Source organism: Cyprinus carpio, chromosome B1, assembly GCF_018340385.1.
Source record: "Cyprinus carpio isolate SPL01 chromosome B1, ASM1834038v1, whole genome shotgun sequence".
NCBI lineage: Eukaryota > Metazoa > Chordata > Actinopteri > Cypriniformes > Cyprinidae > Cyprinus > Cyprinus carpio.
In genome coordinates, this window is record NC_056597.1 from 9,261,293 (window position 1) to 9,282,486 (window position 21,194).

The 21,194-nt window shown below is 38.9% G+C and overlaps 1 protein-coding gene across 6 annotated transcripts in view; it reads right to left on the reverse strand.

Annotated features, from left to right (window-relative positions):
- Positions 1-622: 622 nt before the first annotated feature.
- Positions 623-21,194, reverse strand: part of znf827 (zinc finger protein 827) — a 75,543-nt gene continuing 54,971 nt past the window's right edge. For 3 of the 6 annotated variants that reach the window (XM_042716509.1, XM_042716508.1, XM_042716506.1), the window contains exons 9-13: positions 16,078-16,215; positions 14,294-14,632; positions 11,114-11,311; positions 10,142-10,319; positions 623-5,017 (exon numbers count right to left, since the gene is read on the reverse strand). In XM_042716509.1, the coding sequence (XP_042572443.1) occupies positions 4,147-5,017; positions 10,142-10,319; positions 11,114-11,311; positions 14,294-14,632; positions 16,078-16,215 (1,724 nt within the window). In that variant the 3' untranslated portion in view covers positions 623-4,146. Of the gene's footprint in view, positions 5,018-5,328; positions 5,380-10,141; positions 10,320-11,113; positions 11,312-14,293; positions 14,633-16,077; positions 16,216-21,194 lie in introns of all 6 variants that reach the window. The other 3 variants (XM_042716511.1, XM_042716510.1, XM_042716507.1) reach the window with 3 other exon arrangements.

The following is a 21,194-nucleotide window of genomic DNA, read 5'->3' on the forward strand; positions in this document are numbered from 1 at the left end:
GACCAACAGATAAAATCCATGGAGGCTTCATCTCGCAACTTGCAGGACTTAAAGGATCTGCTGTTAATGTCTTGGTGCCAGATATCACTGAACATATTAGACGCATCAGAGCTGTTTTGGGAGCACAACGGGGACATACATGATATTAGGCAGGTATGTTGTGGCTGATCAATATATATGGGATATTTATACACCAAAGTTTTTTTTTATTTTAACCAATTTAACACAGCCCGAATGGACGCTGTAGTGTGGACGACCAAGTATTTTTGTATATTTAAAGCAATATTAATCTCCACCACATAAGAAAAACAAAAGGTTTTTGTAAATTAAGATAAGATGTTAAAATTTTGAAATACTGAGATAAAATGATCTGTCATAATTTTGACTTGCATCACAATTGTGATTAACCTTGATTTTTTTTCTTACGTGGTAGAAATGGGCTTCCATATAAATCTCAGCTTACCAGGTAGAGACAACATGCACTGATGTCACTGTGTTGTCATATATATTGTACCATTTTACCCTTTTATTTTGTACCTGAATAAAACAAATGCAGGTTATGAAAGCTGCGGACATCAAAGTAAAGCATGCACTGATAAAACAGACAACAAGACCTTTAAGGTAATATGTGATGTAAGCTTTACTTTCAAATCCTGTTACATTTAGAACTGGCAATTTGAACATAAAGAACGCAAAACCAATAAAACCAAAATACAAAACAAAATAAAAAGTACAAATGATCTAATTACCAGTTATTGTCACAAACAACCCTGTACAGCCTTAAGAATGAAGTAATAAAAAAGCTTTATACAGCACATAACAAGTTTACTGGGTGCCAAATAAGAAAGAAAACAAAATGATACTTGAGCCTTATTGAGTTGTAGAGTACAGCAAGAGATAAAGCAAACAGATTGCGCAGAGTAACCCGCAAAGCTAAATGCAAAACGAGTTGGTCTTTTTTTCGGACCAAAAAAGAAAATAAAAAGTAAGTGCTACAAACTAGAGATCAAGAGCAATTTCATGCATCTTTTGAAGTGCTAAAAAGGTAGTCAGTCTTGATGCTGCTCCTTGCGATTAGGCAAACAGAACGCCATGTAGTAAGTATTTATAAATACTGGTATTGGAACAGAGAGCGATCCCTGTTGTGCCCCTCTTGCCCACACAACTAAGCATGAAAGAGCAGCGGCCATGTTCTTCTACACGATGAATACATGGTGTTCCAAGGCAGACGGACAAAAAGATGTTGCCCAATGGACATTCCGTTTGAATTCATTCAATCAAAATGGGTCCTGAGGATCAGTTTCACTTCATCTCAGGCTCTCGGGTCACTCCTAGCCACCAAGTGGCACTAGAGCATAAAAGATAATGGGTTGAGCCGGAGCTTTATTAACAAGCAAAGAAGCTCCACTTAAAATACAACATACCACTAGACTGCATGCTGGGCATCTACATGAAGCAAAATAAATGATAATACTATGAGAGCAAAAGATACAAGTATAAAATAAGGATACTGTGCGGGGCCAAGAAACTGTCTACCATTTTTAATGGCTCTATTTTCAGCCTGCATTTCATTTATAAACTGGCCTTAAATACAGAATTTTTCATCCGAATCCTCTCAATGCGCAAGTTAGAGGAGAACAAACTTAAGAAGAATGATCTCTTTGCAGTTCAAGGTTGACCTATCAAAGTAACGCTGCTACTTTTTTTCCTTTTAAAATGTCTAAGGTCAGCTGCATTTGAAAACTTTTGTGTACCTGACGCGATTGATCTTAACAGACCACGCTTTTATCCTCGTCCCTTATCTGCTATTCTTGCATGAATGAAGGAGGGAGAGCATTGTACATCTATGATGGACAATATTCAAATTATTGATCAGATCCTGCTGGCTGGAGAAAAAGAGGACTGCAGTTTCGCTAAATGCATCTATTGTTAAAGGATAAAATATTTTAGGTCCTCAAGTTCAAGCTTTGCACGTGTTTTCTCATGACATGATAGGCAGAACTGGTTTATTAAGACCAATATATTGACTAGGCTTACTAATCAGCCAATATTTGGCCATGTTGAGCTTAAGGGCATCAGCTGATTGGTGTTTGGTTACTAAACCAAACACATGCTACTGTAAGTTACTCTTTTAGCACCAATTAAAGTTTCCTATATAATAAATTTTTCAAATAAATCCGTCTATCCAGTAACTAAGCAAAGTGCTCATCAAAAGATCAATCCGTTACCGCCGATGTTACAGTTTATCTGTTTTGAACATGAATTAAACTGTATTTGGATTAAAAATGATTTATTCAAAGCTCGGCAACATCATGGGAAGTAAATGTTTCCCATTTTAGAGCACTGGATAGAATTGCGTTCTTGTTTAGAAAAGTGCAATTTTTACAGCACTGTGCAAAACCGCTGTTAAAAATTTAGCCTGGCCCTTTGGTGTCCAGGATGGATTTTGAACTCAGCTGTCCGCATTACAATGCCATACGATCCATCAAAACAGAGCAGTCTGCTGTCTGGCAAATACCTACAGGAAAAAGACTTCGAATTTGTGTTTTCAACCAATGTAGCAGACAAAAACAAAAAACAAAACAACGATAAAGAAAAAAATGATGTAAGTAGCATTGAGGCTGTTTGATGAGGCAGTCAAATAATTGGCATCAAGAACGTTTTCTATTGGGTGTAAGTGCTTTTGTTTGAAACATTTCAAAATTTTAAGTGCAATTAAAACAAAAAAATCAAAAGGGCAACATAGAATTATGGTACCATGTTTGCCCACATATGGAAAGCCATGCTTCCAAAGATCCATCTCAAATTAATGGCTGCCTCCACATTGCACTTGAGAGCCATTTTCCAATGGGGTTCTCATAATAGCTTGTTAGTACAGGATATATATTTATATATATATATTTGTATTTTACATTTCAAAGGCTCTTTCAAATTAAAAGTAATAATAATTATAATAATAATAAAACAACTAGAAGAACAAAAATTTAAGACACAGAAGGCCACCGAGATACCATTATTTTTCCATGATCTCACTTACCACAGTCCAGCTACCTCTGTATCACTTTAACATTAACCAACGGAAAGTACATTCATTCAAGTCATTTTGGAACAGGTTTTTTTTTCCGTTTTGTTTTTTTTTTTACACACAAAATTACAAAAAAGCTCCAAAAAGCACCATTGAATCGGCCTTTGTGACAGAATAATTGGGTCTTTTCCCAAAAACCTGTCACATCATACATCTTGTTAAACGTACAGGTGAGCATTATATATGTTAGCTATGCACAGGGCGCTTTACTGGTCACTTATATCTCATGCCTAACGGATATGGCCAGCCCACCTTGGTCAGCTATGGCACAATCTGTAGCGACCAAAAGTATGGTGAAGATATCGAAGGGCTGCATCATGGGTTAACGACCACTGCGGTAGTGGTAATGATTGCTTTTGCCATTAGCGTGCCCTGAATGGCTTGTATTAAGAAACGCCATCAGCTGCGCCACGCAGGTGTCGTAAAGGGCCTCATGCTTGTTGCTGAGGCAAGATTAAAATTTGCAGATGGTCTTGCCATTGGCGTGGGGGGGGGAGAAAAGAAAGACTACAAAACTATGTACAGCTTCATAAATTAATAAGTGCGTGGTCTGAGGCTTTGCTTTGGAAACAAGACTCAAAAGATAGCAATCCGTTTCATTGGTTTTTGTCATGCCATATACTGTATACCCCAAGATACTGAGCCCCTAAATGACTTCAAAAAACAATTGCAACACATAGCGAACATGCTTTCGGATTCCTGACAAAATGCACAAAAAAAGCTTAGCGCTTGCAAGCTAATATATTCTTTGTTTCCCTTCGCCCATCAAAACGAATATAAAACTCTTAATAGAGAAATCACTGTTATTGGATTCCAGGTCATTCACAATTGGTAGAAGAAAACAACTGTTGTAAGACCTCTTAAAAAAGAGCAACGATTGGATTGCGGTAGAACAGAAATCGAAATGCCTTGAGCGTGAATAGTTTTTCCTCTGATAAATGGAAGTTTTACTATCATTACTACTTTTTAGGGCAGCATTTTAGCCTGCCTGTGGAACAGTAAGTGGCTTCGATGATACAGGGAGATGATGGGTGGACAAGAAGAAGAAGGGATGAGGATGGTCAAATGGTCTTAGCTCTCTCTGTTAATCCCAGGTATGCCAGGAAGGAGTGTTTGAGTGACGTGGGAGGGGGCGGCGACTGAGAGGATGAGTTGAACCAGAATGCCGAGAAGGGCGGCGAGGAGTTTGAGGGTGAGGGGCTGTGGAATGTGAAGCGGCGGGCCGTAAAGAGCGTGGTGAGGGGGATGAGGTGAGCCAGGTCACAGTTCCTGTACTGTTCCAAGTAGCGAGCCGCCAGTGTGGAGAACGTGCCATTGGCCGAGAGGTAGCGCGTGTTTGGGGTGCCGTCTTGCCACTTGCTGGTGATTGACAGGGCGACGGACTGCAAGGCTTGAGAGGCGGACAGGTTCATGAGCGGACTGGTGCTCCCGCTGTCCCCGCTCCCACTGCTGCTCCCACCTCGCTCCAAAAGGCCCGGGTGTGGCGTACCTGGCCGAGCCTCACCTTCCTCGGCGCTCCCCTCCCCGCCTTGGTGCTTTTTAACGTGGCGGCTGTAGACGAACGGGTGAGTGGTGGTGAACGGGCACTGGGCGCAACCGAAGGTCTGTCTCGGCGCGTGCTTGAGCCGCTTGTGGAGGTTGAGATTGTCCTTGCGTTTGCAGCTGTAGCTGCAGCGGTCGCAGTGGAAAGGCCGCTCGCCGGTGTGCACACGCACATGCTCGATGAGCTTGTTGGCTGTTTTGGAGAGGTAGCCGCATTGCTCGCACTTGTAGTGGTTGCCCAGGCGGTGAGCACGTGTGTGCCTTTCCAGCTCTGCCTGATTGGCCCACACGGCTTGGCAGATGCGGCAGCGATACTCCATCTTGTAGTGCGTCTTCAGGTGGCCTTCCATGGCGGCTGGCCTGTTGGTGGAGTAGATGCAGAGAGGGCACCTGGTCAGAGAGACAGGAGGAGTAGGGTGTAGGGCACAGAGGTGGAAGACATTTAATAATGCACCTCGCCAATGAGAAAACACACTCTGTTCTCTTAAATGGAATGAAGAACACACAAAGAATGGACAAAGGGAAGGAATGAAGGAGGCGTTTAGTGTGTCTTACCCTCTGTCGTGTTTATAAGCTAGAGTCTGTGTGTAGGTATACACTGCTACATGTGAGAGAGGGTGTGTGTGCATATGGCTGTGTGGTTGCGGACAGGTTGGAACGGGAATCAGATGAAGGTAAATGAATAAATGAGTGGCACTTACATTTAAATAGCACCTTTCATCTGCTCAGGGCCCCAAAGCGCTTCACAAACCCTGCAGAACAGAATGACCTCAGAAAGCACACTGTGAAGGGCGCCTCTCTACCTCAACACTGAACTAGAGCGCTGTGAAACTCTCTCTCTCTCACCCTGACTAAAAAAAAAACAGCTGGGCAGCTGTATTACAGCAAGAGTCCCATCAGCTGACAGTAAGCTCTAAATGAATTTGGTAATTTTGAGTTTTGTGCTCTTGTGTTCTGAATCTGTATTGTGCAAAGACTCTGAAGACCAAAAATCAGTTCATAATTTGGAAACATTTTGTAAAAACCTGTAGCAGACAGTGCACCCAGTCTTTTTTCAAGTAAAAATATCTAAACAAACCTTAAGCAAAATATGTTTACTTGAGAAGCAACATAGCACTAAATTCTAAGAAAATGTATTTCAAATTTAAAAGTTTATTTCTGGCATTCCACTGGTATTTTTCTTTCTTTCTTGTTTTAAGCATAAAGTGAAAACACTTTTCTATAAAGTTTCTGAATGTAACTAGTAGGTACCAGGTTAAGAATTTTTTTTTATAAATAATTCTCCATTAACAACTTATATATATATATATATATATATATATATTTTTTTTTTTTTTTTTTTTTTTTTTTTTTTTTTTAATTAACACTGACCAAATGTGTGCCTGCAGAAAGTATAACATCATACAATATATTCCACTGGTACACCTCAATTACAGACCAGCCTGGTAATAAAAAATATTAAAACATTATTAAAACATTACGAAGGCTTTACCATCAGGTGAATACAGAGAAAATGGAAGTTTAAGCATAAGTGTTTGTTGCTTGTGATCAAAAGCAAACCATTTCATCTGAGAAACATGAAAGTCATGCTGAAGACTGTCTTAGAGAAAAAAATCTCTTTAATATCATAACTCTGTAATCTTTTGGTTTGTTTCAGAACCGTTTGAGACAAGGTTGATACAAGGTTGCTACAGTTGCTTCAACAAACCGCAAATGAATATTCCATCAAGTTATGAAAAAGTAACCTCTGAGGAGTAACATTATCCTAAGGGGTATATTTACGGCTGCTTTTCTTGGTTACATCTTATACGGGATTATGTAAATAGTATAGAATTAGCAGAGAATCCCCAGAGACTATATGTCTAAAATAAGGACACTTAAGTACAGGTATTTATAAATGAAAATATACAGTCCAGTTCCAAACTATGACACCTTGTATGGAATATTCATAAGCAGACATGAATCCAGTCAACTGGAACCCTGCTGTGGGAGGAAGAGCCCGTGAAAAAAAAATAAAAAAATACATGCAGTGATTTGTAAGCAGTCAGCTGCTATACATATACTGTAACATTAATGCTGACCACACACACTTAAACCTCAGAGTCACTGACCCATTACAGATTCAAAATATAAGAACACACAGTCAGAACAGCAGTTGTTTAAGACGCTGACCAACAAACACTCTATTTGCTCAAATACTATGAATACAAAATAATCAATGGAGGATTTTTTATTTCATTGTCTTTTTTATAACAGCTAACAAATAAAAAGGGAATAATAAACCATAGATTACATACTGAGTCCCTTTCAAATAAGTTCCCATCTGATACATTTTTAAATAAAAGGCAGAAAATAGAAGGCCTGCCTTTATTCACAGTCATCTTAAAATCAGAATATTTAAAGGCGTATCATCCTTTTAAACTTTTAATGGAAAATTTGGAATAGAAAATTAAATTCTCAAATGACACTTCTTGTTCTGCTTTTTATCATAAATACTATAAAAGACCCCAAGTAAAGTACTGTCTGTCCCTCCAAGTTAGTTAAATATTGCTGCTGATCTAAGTTTATTTTCCTCCTTTACCTGTGGTAATGGCTAAGCGCTCTAATGAGTGATAACTACAAACTATCAAATGTGTCTAGCATGGGAAAGCATAGCCATAAATGACAAGATGAGGCAATGAAATCTGAAATACATGACCTTAAGACATGAATTATGTATGTCAAACAACTAGACAAATACAACAGAAAATATCAAAGACTGGCCTTTGTGTTAAATATATATACTGTATATATAAAAAAGCCCCAAAACAAAATCTCAACCTGGGGGTCAGTATGTCTTGTAAGTGTTTGGAAATCGAGTGTGTATTTGCCTTTAGATGAGTATTCATTGTGTTTAAATGTGTTGCTGTAACTGTGGTGGCGGTTATGACAGGCTGAGAAAGAACAGTGTGAACTGTAGCCTATTGGTCTTGGCAGTGGAGCTGCTCAACAGATGGACAAGTGCTGACTGGCTTGTTGTGATTTCTTCAGATATATTTTCATATGCAGGCCCAGACCTTTTGCAGTAATGTCTACCACAGGCTTTCCAAAGGAAGGGTCTCGTTCCTGAAAGTGCCTGTGATTTGTGTTCACCTGCAGAATTAGTGTCCCTGACTGTCAATAATACTTGCTAAAATGGACTTATGGGGAGACCTACTTCCCTAAACACTGATGAAGAAAGAAGGAAAAGGTTTTTATTATTTCTTTTGTAAATCAAAATGTGATTCAATAAATTGAAGCTTTGAAGAAGTTTTTAGCAATGTACTTACCAAGTTGTTCTAAACTTGTATAACATTACCTTCCATGGAACGTAAAAATATCTTTGTAAAAATATATTTCTTATCTTTGCAATTACAATGAATAGAACTGTAAATTCTTAATAAGCTTCAAAAAGTATGAAAACTAACTATAAAAATGGTCCTTATGACTCGTGCTATATTCTTATAGTCTTCTAAAGCTAAGTAAAGAACAGACCAAATTTCTTATTTACAGAAAATCTTTTCCTTCAAAAAGCTGTTAACTTTTACAACTGTTACAACCAAATCATGAATCATTCTGATCAGTTTTGTGAAGCATATGAACTGATTCCTTGACAATATTTAAACTTTCAAAAGCTAGGGCATGTATTATGATTGCCAAAGAATAATCACTAACATAATGGTTTGTTCCTCACAAAAAATAACATATGTCTTCAAAAGACTAGGAATATATGTTGCATGGACTACTTTCAATGCAGTTTTTGCATTTTTTTTGAAGCTTGAAAGTAGGGATGTGCCCGAATAATGTGTGGTAAGTAGTGCCACTCCATAGTAGAGTAGGCTACGTGTGAACGCAAAAACGCAAACGCACATTCATAAGTGATCTCAATGTCCTGCATATTAATAACGGCTCACTGATGCCTGCAATTTATATACAGGATAATTACCCAATGATATAATTGTGAGAGAAAGCATTGAAATATATTTTTCTTGTATATATCATATTTATTCCCTTTAGGGGTGCCGTAGTACACGTCATTACCTTTCCGAAAACCGTATTCGGATTCAGGCACATCCCTACAATTGACAGCAGCCATTGACTTCCATAGTATGGAAAAAATGCTATGGAAGTCAATGGCCTCCATAAACTGTTTGATTACCAACATTGTTCAGTTGGGCTTGGTATTGAGTTTGATACTTTTTATTCCTTTGTGAAGTGGCTCAGGAGATGAGACTTTGAGTCTGTATAAACCTCAACAAGCTGAAAAAAGTTTTTTTTGAGGTAATGTGTGATGTAACTGATGTAACTAAGTGATAACTGATTTTATAAAATTGCTATAGAAAAAAATTATTGTTCAAGCGGTACTGGTATTGAAGTCCGCATTGGTATTGGTATCGATATTGAATTTTTTTTAACCATACCCACCCCTATTCTTTAAAATATGTTCTTTTGTGCTCAGCACTTATACAGGTTTGGAACAACTTGAGTGTGAGTGAATGATGGCAAAATTTTCATTTTCGGGTGAACTATCTCTTTAATTGGTGAACTTGTTCTTTAAAAACATATTAGCTGTAAAGTGAGGTTATAAGTAGTCAATTCAAATCTCTGACTCAGTAGAGTTGTGTGCTCATATGTGTTTCAGGCAAATTCAGGAACTCTCTGTCTATAACATGCTTCTACTGTATGCAGCTCCACAAAGAGGTTATCCTGAAGCACTGCTCAATGTACTTAGCTCACTTCTGAAACATCGACCAGTGCTCCTGGATAGACTCTGTTTAAGGCTACGTTTACACGACAACGATGTAGTCAAACCTTGAAATAGTTAAAAAAGTTTCACGTATACATGACAACGTTTTCAAAACGATTCGCATTTACACATATCCGTGAAAACTGCCAAAAACGCTGTATTACGTATGCCAGCCCAGTAGTTGGCGCTGTCACCTTATTAGTAAACAGCACCTGTAGGGAAGTGACGATTAGCTCTTTGTGAGCGGAAGCACAGATATGTATATATATCTATGGGCAGGAGTTCTGTCACTAAAATCACCACACCGACTCTTGCTATACTCCTCATTCATAGTGAAAGCAGCTTGCGCACAGATGTAAACAAACAAGCAATATGGCGAAAGCAGCGAGTAATTTTGTCTGGACGGACGATGAGGTTGGATTGTTACTACAAGTAACTTTGGCTTTAAAATCGATACTACGCACGCGCATGACATCACCGTTTTCAAAGATTCCCGTATTGGGTGTTTACACGGAAGCGATAACAGTGGCGTTTTCAAAATCATTCGTTTTCAGTCCCCAAAATGCCGTTGTCATGTAAACGAACAGGCAAAACACATAAAAAGTTTCTCGTTTTTGGCTGAAAACGTTGTCGTGTAAACAGTCCCTAAAATCTGGCCTGTGTCCTGTCTGAGGGGGTAGGGGCTGAGGTAGGTTGGGGCGGATTTTGTGAGGTTGTGGGGAGGCACGTGCTGTACTTGCTTTCCTTACTTGAGCCCTCCAGCTGGGACGGTGTGGCACTTCTTGTGCTCCAAGAGCTGCTCGGGTGTCTTCATGAACTTGTGGCAGATGTTGCACTCGAACATGCGTGTGATCAAGTGGATCTGTAGGTGCCGCTCGTACATAGGTCGAGTTTTACACACAAAGTTGCAGAAGACGCATTCAAAGCCTAAGGATTGGGTCAGGAAGAGAGATAAATGTCATTATCATCTCTATATATTATGTTGTGTCACCATGAATTGGTTATAAGGAACTTGATCATCAATAATTAGACATTTAATCAATTTTATAGGTCAGTGATTCTCTTTAGAACCACTTGTTTTAAATCTCTATAGACCAAGGGACCCCCAACTCAGGGACCCTCGCCATCATTTTTTTTTTTCATGGTAACACTGTATAATAACTTCTATTAACTTTCTTGAACTACCATTATTACATTATATAATGGTTGAGAGAATGTTAATGTTTAGTTTTTAAAATTCAGTATTTTTTATCTAGACAACCTTTTAAAGTTTGGGATCACTTAAATCTTAAAATATATCTTGTGCTCACCAAGGCTGCATTTACTTGATCATAAATACAGTAATATTAAGAAATATTAAAATTTAAAAAATAACTTTTTTTATTGGACTATACTTTAAAATGTAATTATAATGTCACATGATCCTTCAGAAATCATTCTAATATGCTAATTTGCTGCTCAAGAAACATTTCTTATTATTAACAATTTTGAAAAAATATGTGCTGCTTAATATTTTTTTGTAAACCGTGATATTTTTCTCCCTGGGATTCTTTGATAAATAGAAAGTTAAAAAGAACAGAATTTATTTGAATTTTTTTTTTGTAATGCAGATCTCTTTATTGTCACCTTTAATCGATTTAATACATCCTTGCTGAATAAAAGTATACATTTATTATTTAAAAAATTCTTATTGAATGCAAAGTAGTATATAAAAGCCTCACCTTTCTCTGCTTTTTCCTCAGTTCCTGGGCCTGAGCTTGATTGACTGCCTGCAGAAGAAGGCGGGGCCAAAAGGATTTTTAGTTCTTCGTTACCTTGGGCAACATCTCCACCTTCAGAGCTGTTGAGGGAGTCACTGAGGGCTGAGAGAGAGGAGGAAGTGCTCTTGGTCTCACTGAGAGGGCTTCTGGAATTGAGACCTATGTGGGATGAAAAAAAAGAAAGAAAGAGATATTATGGGTCAATTCCTGAATATAAGACAAACTCCGTATTTGAATGACATGATGGTATCATAGACTCGGCTTAGCTTAAGCCATCAGAGAATTAGGCGGGAGCATCTTTCAGAGCTCGAGGTTTGATAATGAATTCTGTAATGAGTAAAGCAAAAGGCAGAAAAATCCTCCCAATTGATCGGAATCCACCCAGTGAGCCGGGCTGGAATATGTTTGCCTACAGCAGTGCGGCATTAAGCCTTAAAAGTCGAGAGGCGGGCTCTCTTCCCTAAGAGGCACTCTTGCGGGTTTAGCCTGACTTCTGTATCCAAGCAGCCAGAACACTCAAGCCTGCGCTCTTATTGATCTACGCTGTGCCTGAGAGCGGCAGGGGAGGGGGGCTGCCTAGGTCAGGGCCGCCACAGCTAAGATGGCGGGAGCATCTCAGGCCATGGCTCTCCCCTAGGGCTCTCAGAGCTCACGAAATGGCCGATACCAGCTCACACACACGCTTCACTCACATGTTAAGGCCGCCGTTCCTTTGAATGAACACATGCGGAATACAGAGTAGGTGGTCATGTTTAATCTTTTGTCAGCTGCAATGACATCTTTGAATACAGATGCACTGTGTGACTCGAATGTGTTAGGAAGAGCAGGACTTCATCTCCGTGCGTGAACTTGATGGTCTCAATAAGGCTACTGTACTTGGTAGACGAAATATCAGGATAAATTAACATCCAGGTTTAGCCGAACACCTGTAGTGTAAAGCAAAGCATGTGTGATGGAGAGAACTCTCAGCCACCTTCCTAAGCAAGAGACAAAGAAGTGCGGGCTGGTAGGCGTTGACCCAAGGTCAGCCAATCTGTAGCAAGGGGTGTCTCTGGAAGGGCGCTAGATCGCAGTTGACAAACCAACTTGTTCTTTTGCTGTCACTCTCTGAGCTCACTGTGTTGCTGAAAGTGGACTCGAGCTCCGTGGTGTGAGGGTGAGTGTGGGAGACATGGCGGTGTTGGGCTACTTGGATGGTTAGTTGTGAGCGACTAGGGTTATCGATTTTTCAGCCTTCTTGGGTCTAATAACATCAGGCCTCGCAGTTAAATATAAACACACACACCCACTCAAATGTGAACCCTCAGTCAGTTCCATGACCGACTAAAAATGAACCCCACGCACAACCTGAAGATTGAGGTGATTGTCTATAATAACCCTGGTGAGTTTCTGTGTCAACAACATCCACCCAGTGATTCAGACCTTAGCGGTGTAATTTCTGCACCACTAGCACCACCAAATGGAACTTAAAAAAACATCTAAGGTTTTCAAACAAGTCGACATTGTCATTAGATTAAGCAACTTTTCAGACCCCTTTAGCAATTGGCCAAAATTGCCTAGTGACAAATCTAGCAGATCTGAATCTAAATCTGACCTGAATTAAACCTTACCTAGTTTCCAAGACTCAATGGTATTTAGCAACATGTAGCAAGCCGGGTTTAGCCACTTTCCACTGAATGTAGTTGGCAGTAAAACAGGTTTTCCAAACACTCCTACCACTCATTTACTTTGCACCATGTTTAGTGTTCAGTCAAACAGGTAGTCCTGCCTCAACTTCTTGCAAGCTGACAAACAGATTTTGAGATTATTTATTCATATTCTTGTAAAACAGAGTAAATATAATTACAATAAAAACGTGATATATAATGCAATATAAAATGGTCCTGACACTTCAGGTCTAAAGACTACAATCTAGTTGTGCAACAAGAAATCCACCAGAAATAGTTCATCAAAAAATTTAAATTGTGTCATTAATTAATCACCCTTCCATGATCATGACATGATCCTTCGAAACCCGTAAGATCTTCATTCATCTTCAGAACACAAATTGAGATATTTTTGATGAAATCCGAGAGCTTTCTGACACTGCATAGACTGCAACGCAACTACCACGTTCAAGGTCAAGGTAGTCAGGGCATCATTAAAATAGTCCGTGTGACATCAGTGGTTCAACCGTAATTTCATAAAGCTACGAGAATACATTTGTGCGCAAAAAAAAAAAAAAAAAAAAAAACTTTTATTCAACAATTTCTTCTCTTCCATGTCAGTCTTCGATGCACGTTCACGAGAGTCCCATGTGGTACTGGCATGAATGGCAGTGGAGACTAACACGAAAGAGAAGAACTCATTGAATCAAGTCATTATTTTTGATTTCTTTGCAGTTGAACCACTAATGTCACATGGACTATTTTAACAATATTCTTACTACCTTTCTGGGCTTTAAATGTGGTAGTTGCGTTGCTGTCTATGCAGGGACAGAAAGCTCTGGGATTTCATCAAAAATATCTTAATTTGTGTTAAGAAGATGAACAAAGGTCTTATGGGTTTGGAAGGACATGATGTTGAGTAATTAATGACAGAATTTTCAGTTTTGGGTGAAGAATCCTTTAATTACGTCTTTCTAATTTTGTCTAATATAATTACATTAATCTTTACACAACGAATAAACAAATGAATAAACCAGTTCTTTTTAATAAGTCAGTCATTAAGGTTCACAAAACAGTCTGAAAGCTTTTTAGTTTCAAAACCTTTCATTTTAGGAAATCATGACTGTCTTTAGTATGGAGTCCTGCACTCTGAACTTACTTAATTACAACTTCAGCAGAAGCACTTTGAGTTTCAAAAGAAAAATGCAAATATTATGATGGACTTGCGCCAATGTTGACCAAGTGTTTAAAACAAGATCAGAAGGTATGTTTGGCACCCTGCTAAAAAAGACCAGACTGGTTTGTACTGGTTAGATGCTAGTCTAGCTGGAGAACCAGCACTGCCATGATGTAAAACTTAACCAGCATGGTCTTTCTGGAGAAGCTGGTTGACCAAGACAGTCATGCTAGATTAACTAGTAATTTCACACACCAGCATCCAAAACTCAAGGTTTCAACAGGTAATGTGTAAAATGTAAGAATGGTGAGATCTTACCTGCGTGCCCTGCACTGATGTGAGCTTTCATCTCGGCCTCGTCCACACCCACATACTCACAGGTGCTACAGCAGAGCGAGAACATCCACTGCTCTTTGTCTACATGAAGAGACATATGACTGACAAACTGAGCGTTCAATTCTGTCTGAAAGCCGCAGACGTGGCAGCTGTAGTAGTAGGGGCAGTTTTTGAGCTCTGGGCCTTCGTTGGTAACAGCAGTAACAATCTGCTCGGCGTCTGTGTTCACCAGTTTGACCGAGTGGATGGTGAGGTGCTGGTTGAGGTTGGCTCGGCACTTAGCCGCATATGGACATAAATGACACTTATACTTCCTTTCTTCTGCAGAGACAAACAAAAGAGCATTTAGAAAGCAAACAAACAGCATACATTCTTTATAAGGTGTCCTGTCTCTTCTTTTGAGGTCCATTATTCCCACAGGACCTTATTTTTATTCATATATTTGTTTCAGGCGATCAGGATCAGGCGAGGCTGGTCATGGTTGTGCTGTGCTCCAGGGGAGCTTAGTGCTTGGGGAGGCTTCTTTAAAGCCTAGTAATTACTTAGGTACTTTTCACACCAGGACTAATCAGTAGCCTAATCTCTTTAAATGAAGGGTAATCTAGTCCAGTGAACCTTATTTACTTACTTAGAGAATTACTTGTCGTAATGACAACATACAATGTTGCTGGACATAAAAATATAACATGAAACAAAGCTTGTTTTTCTAACTGTTGTTGTGAACCAGCAGATGTCCTTAACCTGGTCAACAAGTCAAAGCTGTAAGCCAGGTAATTTAACATTGTTATGATTATGGATGCATGTTTAAAGGTCAGGACACACCAAGCTGATGGTCAGCCATCGGTGAGAGTCTGTCTGGCTAGTGTTTTTGGTGTGTTCCACACGTTGGCTCTCGTCATGTTGACTATTTGAATCAGCATCAGAACCGTGAGCACAAGTGAGAACTCTGTTTGGATGCTCAGTTTAGCGAACAAGTGCACGAGAATTAAAGTGAAAGTGATTAAAACATGTGAAGGCAGCACAGACAGAAGGTTGTTCTAATCAGTGTTGTGTAAGTTACTCTAAAAAAATTATTAATTACTAGTTACTAATTACATCTTCAACAGTGTAATTAGAATACTGTACAAATTACTTTCGCCAAAAAGTATTTAATTACTTATTACTAATTACTTTCTAAATCCTATATCAACCTCAACAAGTTAATGATACAAGGATAGATATGAAACATGCATTTTTATCGGCTGGTCAGTAAACGTAGGTCGTAGCACTGTCAGAAAATGATCACAGGCTATCTTTGGTCACAAGACCGTGACAATGGCAGTCTTTGAACCTCTCTTACATAGGACCACCTTTTAGAAGCCACGATCACAGAAATCGCCAAAGTTGTTTCACAATGCCAATCTTTCTTCTGAGACAGCTGAAAATTGTGTAGTATGTAAAAGGCTTTAGACAGTTCCTCTGATGCAGAACCCACGTGTTAGTTTGCAGTCAGTTGTAATCTGAGTGGCATGTTCAAGCACAGCTTTTTGGTCCAGATGCCACCGACGCCAAGTGACAACACCATTGGCTTTCGTCGCTACTAGTTCTTAAAAGTCGGCTTGGTGTGTCCCGGACTTAAATGTGATACTACAATGGTCAGTTGATGAAAACACCAGCTAACACCAACATAGAAACATAGAAGGTGGATCAGAAAAATTTAGCAGGTATAGTTGGTTAACCGGCCAAGCCAATCTGGTTGAATGTTGTTTGAGAGCATTTATTCTCACCTGTGTGTAGAGAGAGATGCCTGGAGAGAGTCTGTTGGCGACCAAACACTTTGCCACAAACAGGACAGGGAAAGAGCTGTTCGTTGAGTCTCCACTGGGTGAGTCCATTTCCTGGCTCACTACTCACCTTCTCTGGGTCTGGATACATACAAAAATAATAATAATCAGATATTATACGACAGTTAGTTCTGGTTGTCTAAACTAGTCCAACAGCACTAGAATGTTTCATTCTTTGTATCATTCTGCTTGTCTGTTTTACGCCCTGTCCACACGGAGATGCGTTTTGCTGTATACGCATACATTTTGTATCGGATAGGCGTTTCGTCCACATGGATCTGTTGTTTTGGGAGAGTGAAACCGATAATTTTTGAAACCGGGTCCCAGAGTGGATAAGTTTGAAAACGGCACCTTTGTGTTTTCGTGTGGACAGCAAATACGTATATTTTCTGAAACTATGACGTCACTGAACGATTGTCTTTTTATTAACTAACATTAACACAGATTAATAAATGTATTGCTCCATGCTTGTTTGTATATCGCGCGCAAGGATTATGCGCATAGTCCAAGTCTTCTTCACTGTTTTTAGTGTATCTCTGTGGCAAAATTACAGTGCCACATGCTTGTCTGGTATTTATACTAAATCGTTTTGTGGTTTCGTGTGGACGCAGATATTTTTTGAGACAAGGGGAAAAAAAAGATGGATAGGAAAAGCACTGGCTTCATGTGGACGTAGCCTTTGACCTCTTGTGATACTTCTTAAGTGATTCACATTCCTGTCTGAAATCTTGGGATATAATAGCTAAAAATTATTTTTGTGATTGCTCTAGACATCCTTGAGATCACAATACACATGCTATACAAGAACATTTACTTCCTTAGATGAATTCGTCTGAATTCTTGACATATCATACTCTTGTGAGACCAGAGGACTACTAATTGCAGGTACAACCGGGAAACCAAGAGACACGGAGGTTGGCAAGAGGTCAGAGTGTGTTCTGTCAATGTGCTGGAGTCTATACATCCAGATCAGGGAGCCAACAAGGTGTTTTTTATCTTGACATTGGACTGTGTGCTTCTTTTTCACCTTTCATTAGAAGAGCGAGAGAGGAGGGGAAAGAGAGTAAGAGAGAGAGACAGCATGCCACACAAGTGGAGGAGAGCGTCTGAATTAACCTTCTGATGAAGGTGGTTGGCTCAGCGTCAAATTAAAATGCAGCGCCACGCCTTTTCTCTCTCCGGAAGGAGGCAGAGAGAGATAAATAAATGAATAGATAAATAAATATATAAACCGAAGAGAAATTCCGTCATCATGCAACACAGCCCCTTCAAATAGATGTCTGGTGCAATATGAACGCCTGGCCGTAATTCTTTACAAAACAAGAGGCAGAGAGGTTGCCAAATGTTAAGCAATTTTTCTTTACGAGCCAAAATATGTATTCTTATTAAAAAAATAAATAAAAAAGCCTCCAGTTTACAATGTAAAGGGTCTTTAATCATGTCAAGGCATTCAGACATGCATGTTTTGGTTTTGTAGGTCATATCAATGACTTGAGATTTTTTTTATGCATGTACCGCAGCATTCTGATCTGTTCAATAAACATTCAAGGGGCATTTTGGATATGCAGTGGGTGTGTGCCTGTCCCTTTGGACTTGTGGTTTGCTCATAAATAAGCACATTTTATTTTATTTTTTAACAAATGCTGTCATAAGCAATGCAGCCTCTGGATTGATGGGGGCATGGCAAGGAAAAGGGGGGCATGTGGTTAGAGAGAAACAGTATTTTTTTGGCATATCAGAGAGGATTTAATGGTGGCAATTAAAGAGCAGATGCACTGGCCTTGGACGCAAGACCTGAAGGACATTTTCATGGGGCTGCTCGTATCTTCTGCTAGAGACCAAACCCAAAAGTCCTAATGGGAATAGTGTCTCAAAGTGGCCCAACGGGAAGGGTAGTCTGACTTGTCAGCACGCTCCCTCAAGAAGTCACAGGGAATGATGCTAAAGAGTGCTTCTTTACTCCTCACAATGATCTTGGCTGAAAGACACTTCTAAGTTAAATATATAAGTCTACTGGGCAATCTAATGTCAGGGTGTCAATTTCATTGTTATCATGCACAGAAATGCCAAGGTTTTTTATTGGTCCTAAAGCACCCATTAAAACTAATGTAAGCCATCTATCCTGTGGTAAGTTCTGAAATCCATCATTATTGTAAAAGATGTAAGGATAAGTGATGTCTTGCTTGCCTGCTCGATTTTACTGCTGATGTATTACTTGCTTCAGAAAAACGAGGCACATTCCTTGGGTTTTAAGCCAATGGGGGAAAAAGTAGGGAAATTATGACCCAGAAGAAACTTTTATTGCTCAGACCCTTCTCTTTTATAGATCAATGGAGTTCTCAGTTATGTTTTAAATAAGTAACAACTTTTTCTCTCTTTTAAAATTAGAAAAAAGTATTTTTTGTACATTTATGATTCGAAGTTCTCTCTGCCAACCTACACTGTTGTCTGCGATTCATTTGCCAAAAATTAGAAAACGTTAAAGATGAATTTGACTGATAACTTTATTTAGTTTCTAAAGATATCACAATAATATTGTCTTTTAACCATGATAAATATGTAGTGAAAATCTGATATTTTCATAGCCCATTTCTACAGTGGCAACAGAGAACCCTGCCCTCATTTGACTTAAAGGGACAGTTCACCTTAAACAAACAAACAAATAAATAAATTAAAAAAATAAAAAAAAACTGCCATCATTAACTCACCCTTCAAGTTGTTCCAAATTTTGAAAGACTTCAGCGTCCAATCAGCAGTGGTCACAGATATTTTCCTTTTTTTGTGTGTGTGTGTGTTCCACGAATAACATGAGGGTGAGTATTACACCAGAATTTAAATTTTTGCATAAACTATTGCTTTATCCCCAAGCAAGATCTCCTTATACCACTGACACCTTTAAGCACCTGTTGATATCAAACTTATTATTATTGGATGATGTTTTGACCATATTTCAAATCTTAAAGACTCAACTTGATTAGTAGTGCCACACTACCAGCATGGATTAGCATTGCTAAACTGCATAATTAAACAAGGGTGCCATGTGTGTGCCGTCTCCCAGCCGTCCCCCGCGCTGACCTGCCTGCATAAGAGCTTTAATTAAAACTACAGTGGGTGTTTTGCCCTCTGCTTCAATCTATGAGCGAGTTTAGAAAAGGCAACACACAATCAGACACAGGGCCCTGAATCAGCCTCGTCAGCCCGGGGCCCACGGTTCCACTGAGTCACAGCGCTCATATAAACCTGTGCGTCTGACTCACGTCCCACCAAGCGGCAGTGCGGCGTGATGTGGTGCTGACAGCTCTGGTGTGACACAGAGCCTGGGGACTGCAGGGAAAAATGGCACCTTCCCACAATGCCTCAGTGGGGGACATGAGCGAACGAATGCCTGTGCAATGCTTATGACTCTCACCTAATACCTTCATTTTCTTGTTGTTGATGCATTTTTCTCAGTCCGTCTTTCTCCTTTCCCATTAAAAAGACTGGCATTGCTGGGAACCAATATCTATTTACCAATATATGTTTTAACAACCATGCCCCATTACAAACTTAAAGAAATAGTTTACCTATATATATAGTTTACTTCTGTCATCATTTACTCACCTTCATGTCTAACCTATATGAGGTAATTTTTTACTGAAAATAAAAAGAATGATACACTACCATTTAAAATTTTGGGCTTGATTGATTTTTTTTTCATTAAATCATTTTTTTTTTTTATTGACTGAATCATTTTATTTTAAAAGAAATTGATGCTTTTATTCATCAAGGACACATAAAAAAGTATAATTTAAAATGATACCAACATTAAAAAGTCTATAATCCCCAAAAAAAAGATATTTAAGCAGAACTACTGTTTTTAACATATATTATAAAAAGAAACACACTAATAAATATTTAAATTAATATTAGAACACATTGCTGAAGGATTATGTAATACTGAAGTCTGAAGTAATGATGCTGTTTAGCTTTGCCACATATGGGGAAGTCATGGCCTAGTGGTTAGAGAGTTTGACTCCTAACCCTAAGGTTGTGGGTTTGAGTCTCAGACTGAGGTGCCCTTGAGCAAGGCACTGAGCCCCCAACTGCTCCCCGGGCGCTGCAGCATCAATGGCTGCCCACTGCTCCGGGTGTGTGTTCACGGTGCTGTGTGTTGTTTTTTGCTGTGTGTGTGTGCACTTATATGGGTTAAACGCAGAGCATGAATTCTGAGTATGGGTCACCATACTTGGCTGTATGTCACATCACTTTCACTTTTTTTTCCACTTTCACTTATATAAAAATAGAAAACAGTTATATTACAATAATATTATAATTTTTTATTATTATAATACTTCTGATCAATCAAGCCATTTAAGAGTAAAAATCCTAAAGATCTAAAACTTCTGAATGGTTGTGTATTTTGAGAGTTTTTTTTTGTCCATACATAAAAGTCAATTGTTTTTGGACCACACTGACTTTCATAAAAAGGACAAAAAAGCTAAAACAAGTATCTTCTTTTATATTTCAGGTGAATGATAATAAAATTTCGGGTAAACTATCCAGTTCCCTTGTTCAGTCAGCTGGATACAGGTTAACAATGCTAAATTTGGGGTCAAAATATACAGAGTTCATGACTCTGCAATAAAAATAAGACACTGACGCTTAATTGAGACACTAGAGGATCTACATCAATGCCTTGAAGTGGTTAATGGTTTAATTAGTGTTATTAGAGAGAGAAGAGACAGCCTCCGCAGTGATGCTGAAGATGACTCGGGGCAAGAGGCAAGGATAGAAGAGGAGTGTTAAAAACACAAATGCACACACACACCAAACACACAAAGGATGACACAGACCCAATGAACATAAGTATACTCGTGCAATTAAGTGAAAAATATAAAAAGAAGATGTAAAAGCAATACAGACACACAAACAAACAAACAAACACTGATTCAGTTTATCTTTTTTTTGGCATAAATACAGAACTATTTTAGATCAATTCATTATTTTCAACCACTGATTATGCTGTTAAAAATAAAAAATTAGAGCTCTTTGTCTTAACTAAGGAGTGGGAGTTACTACCC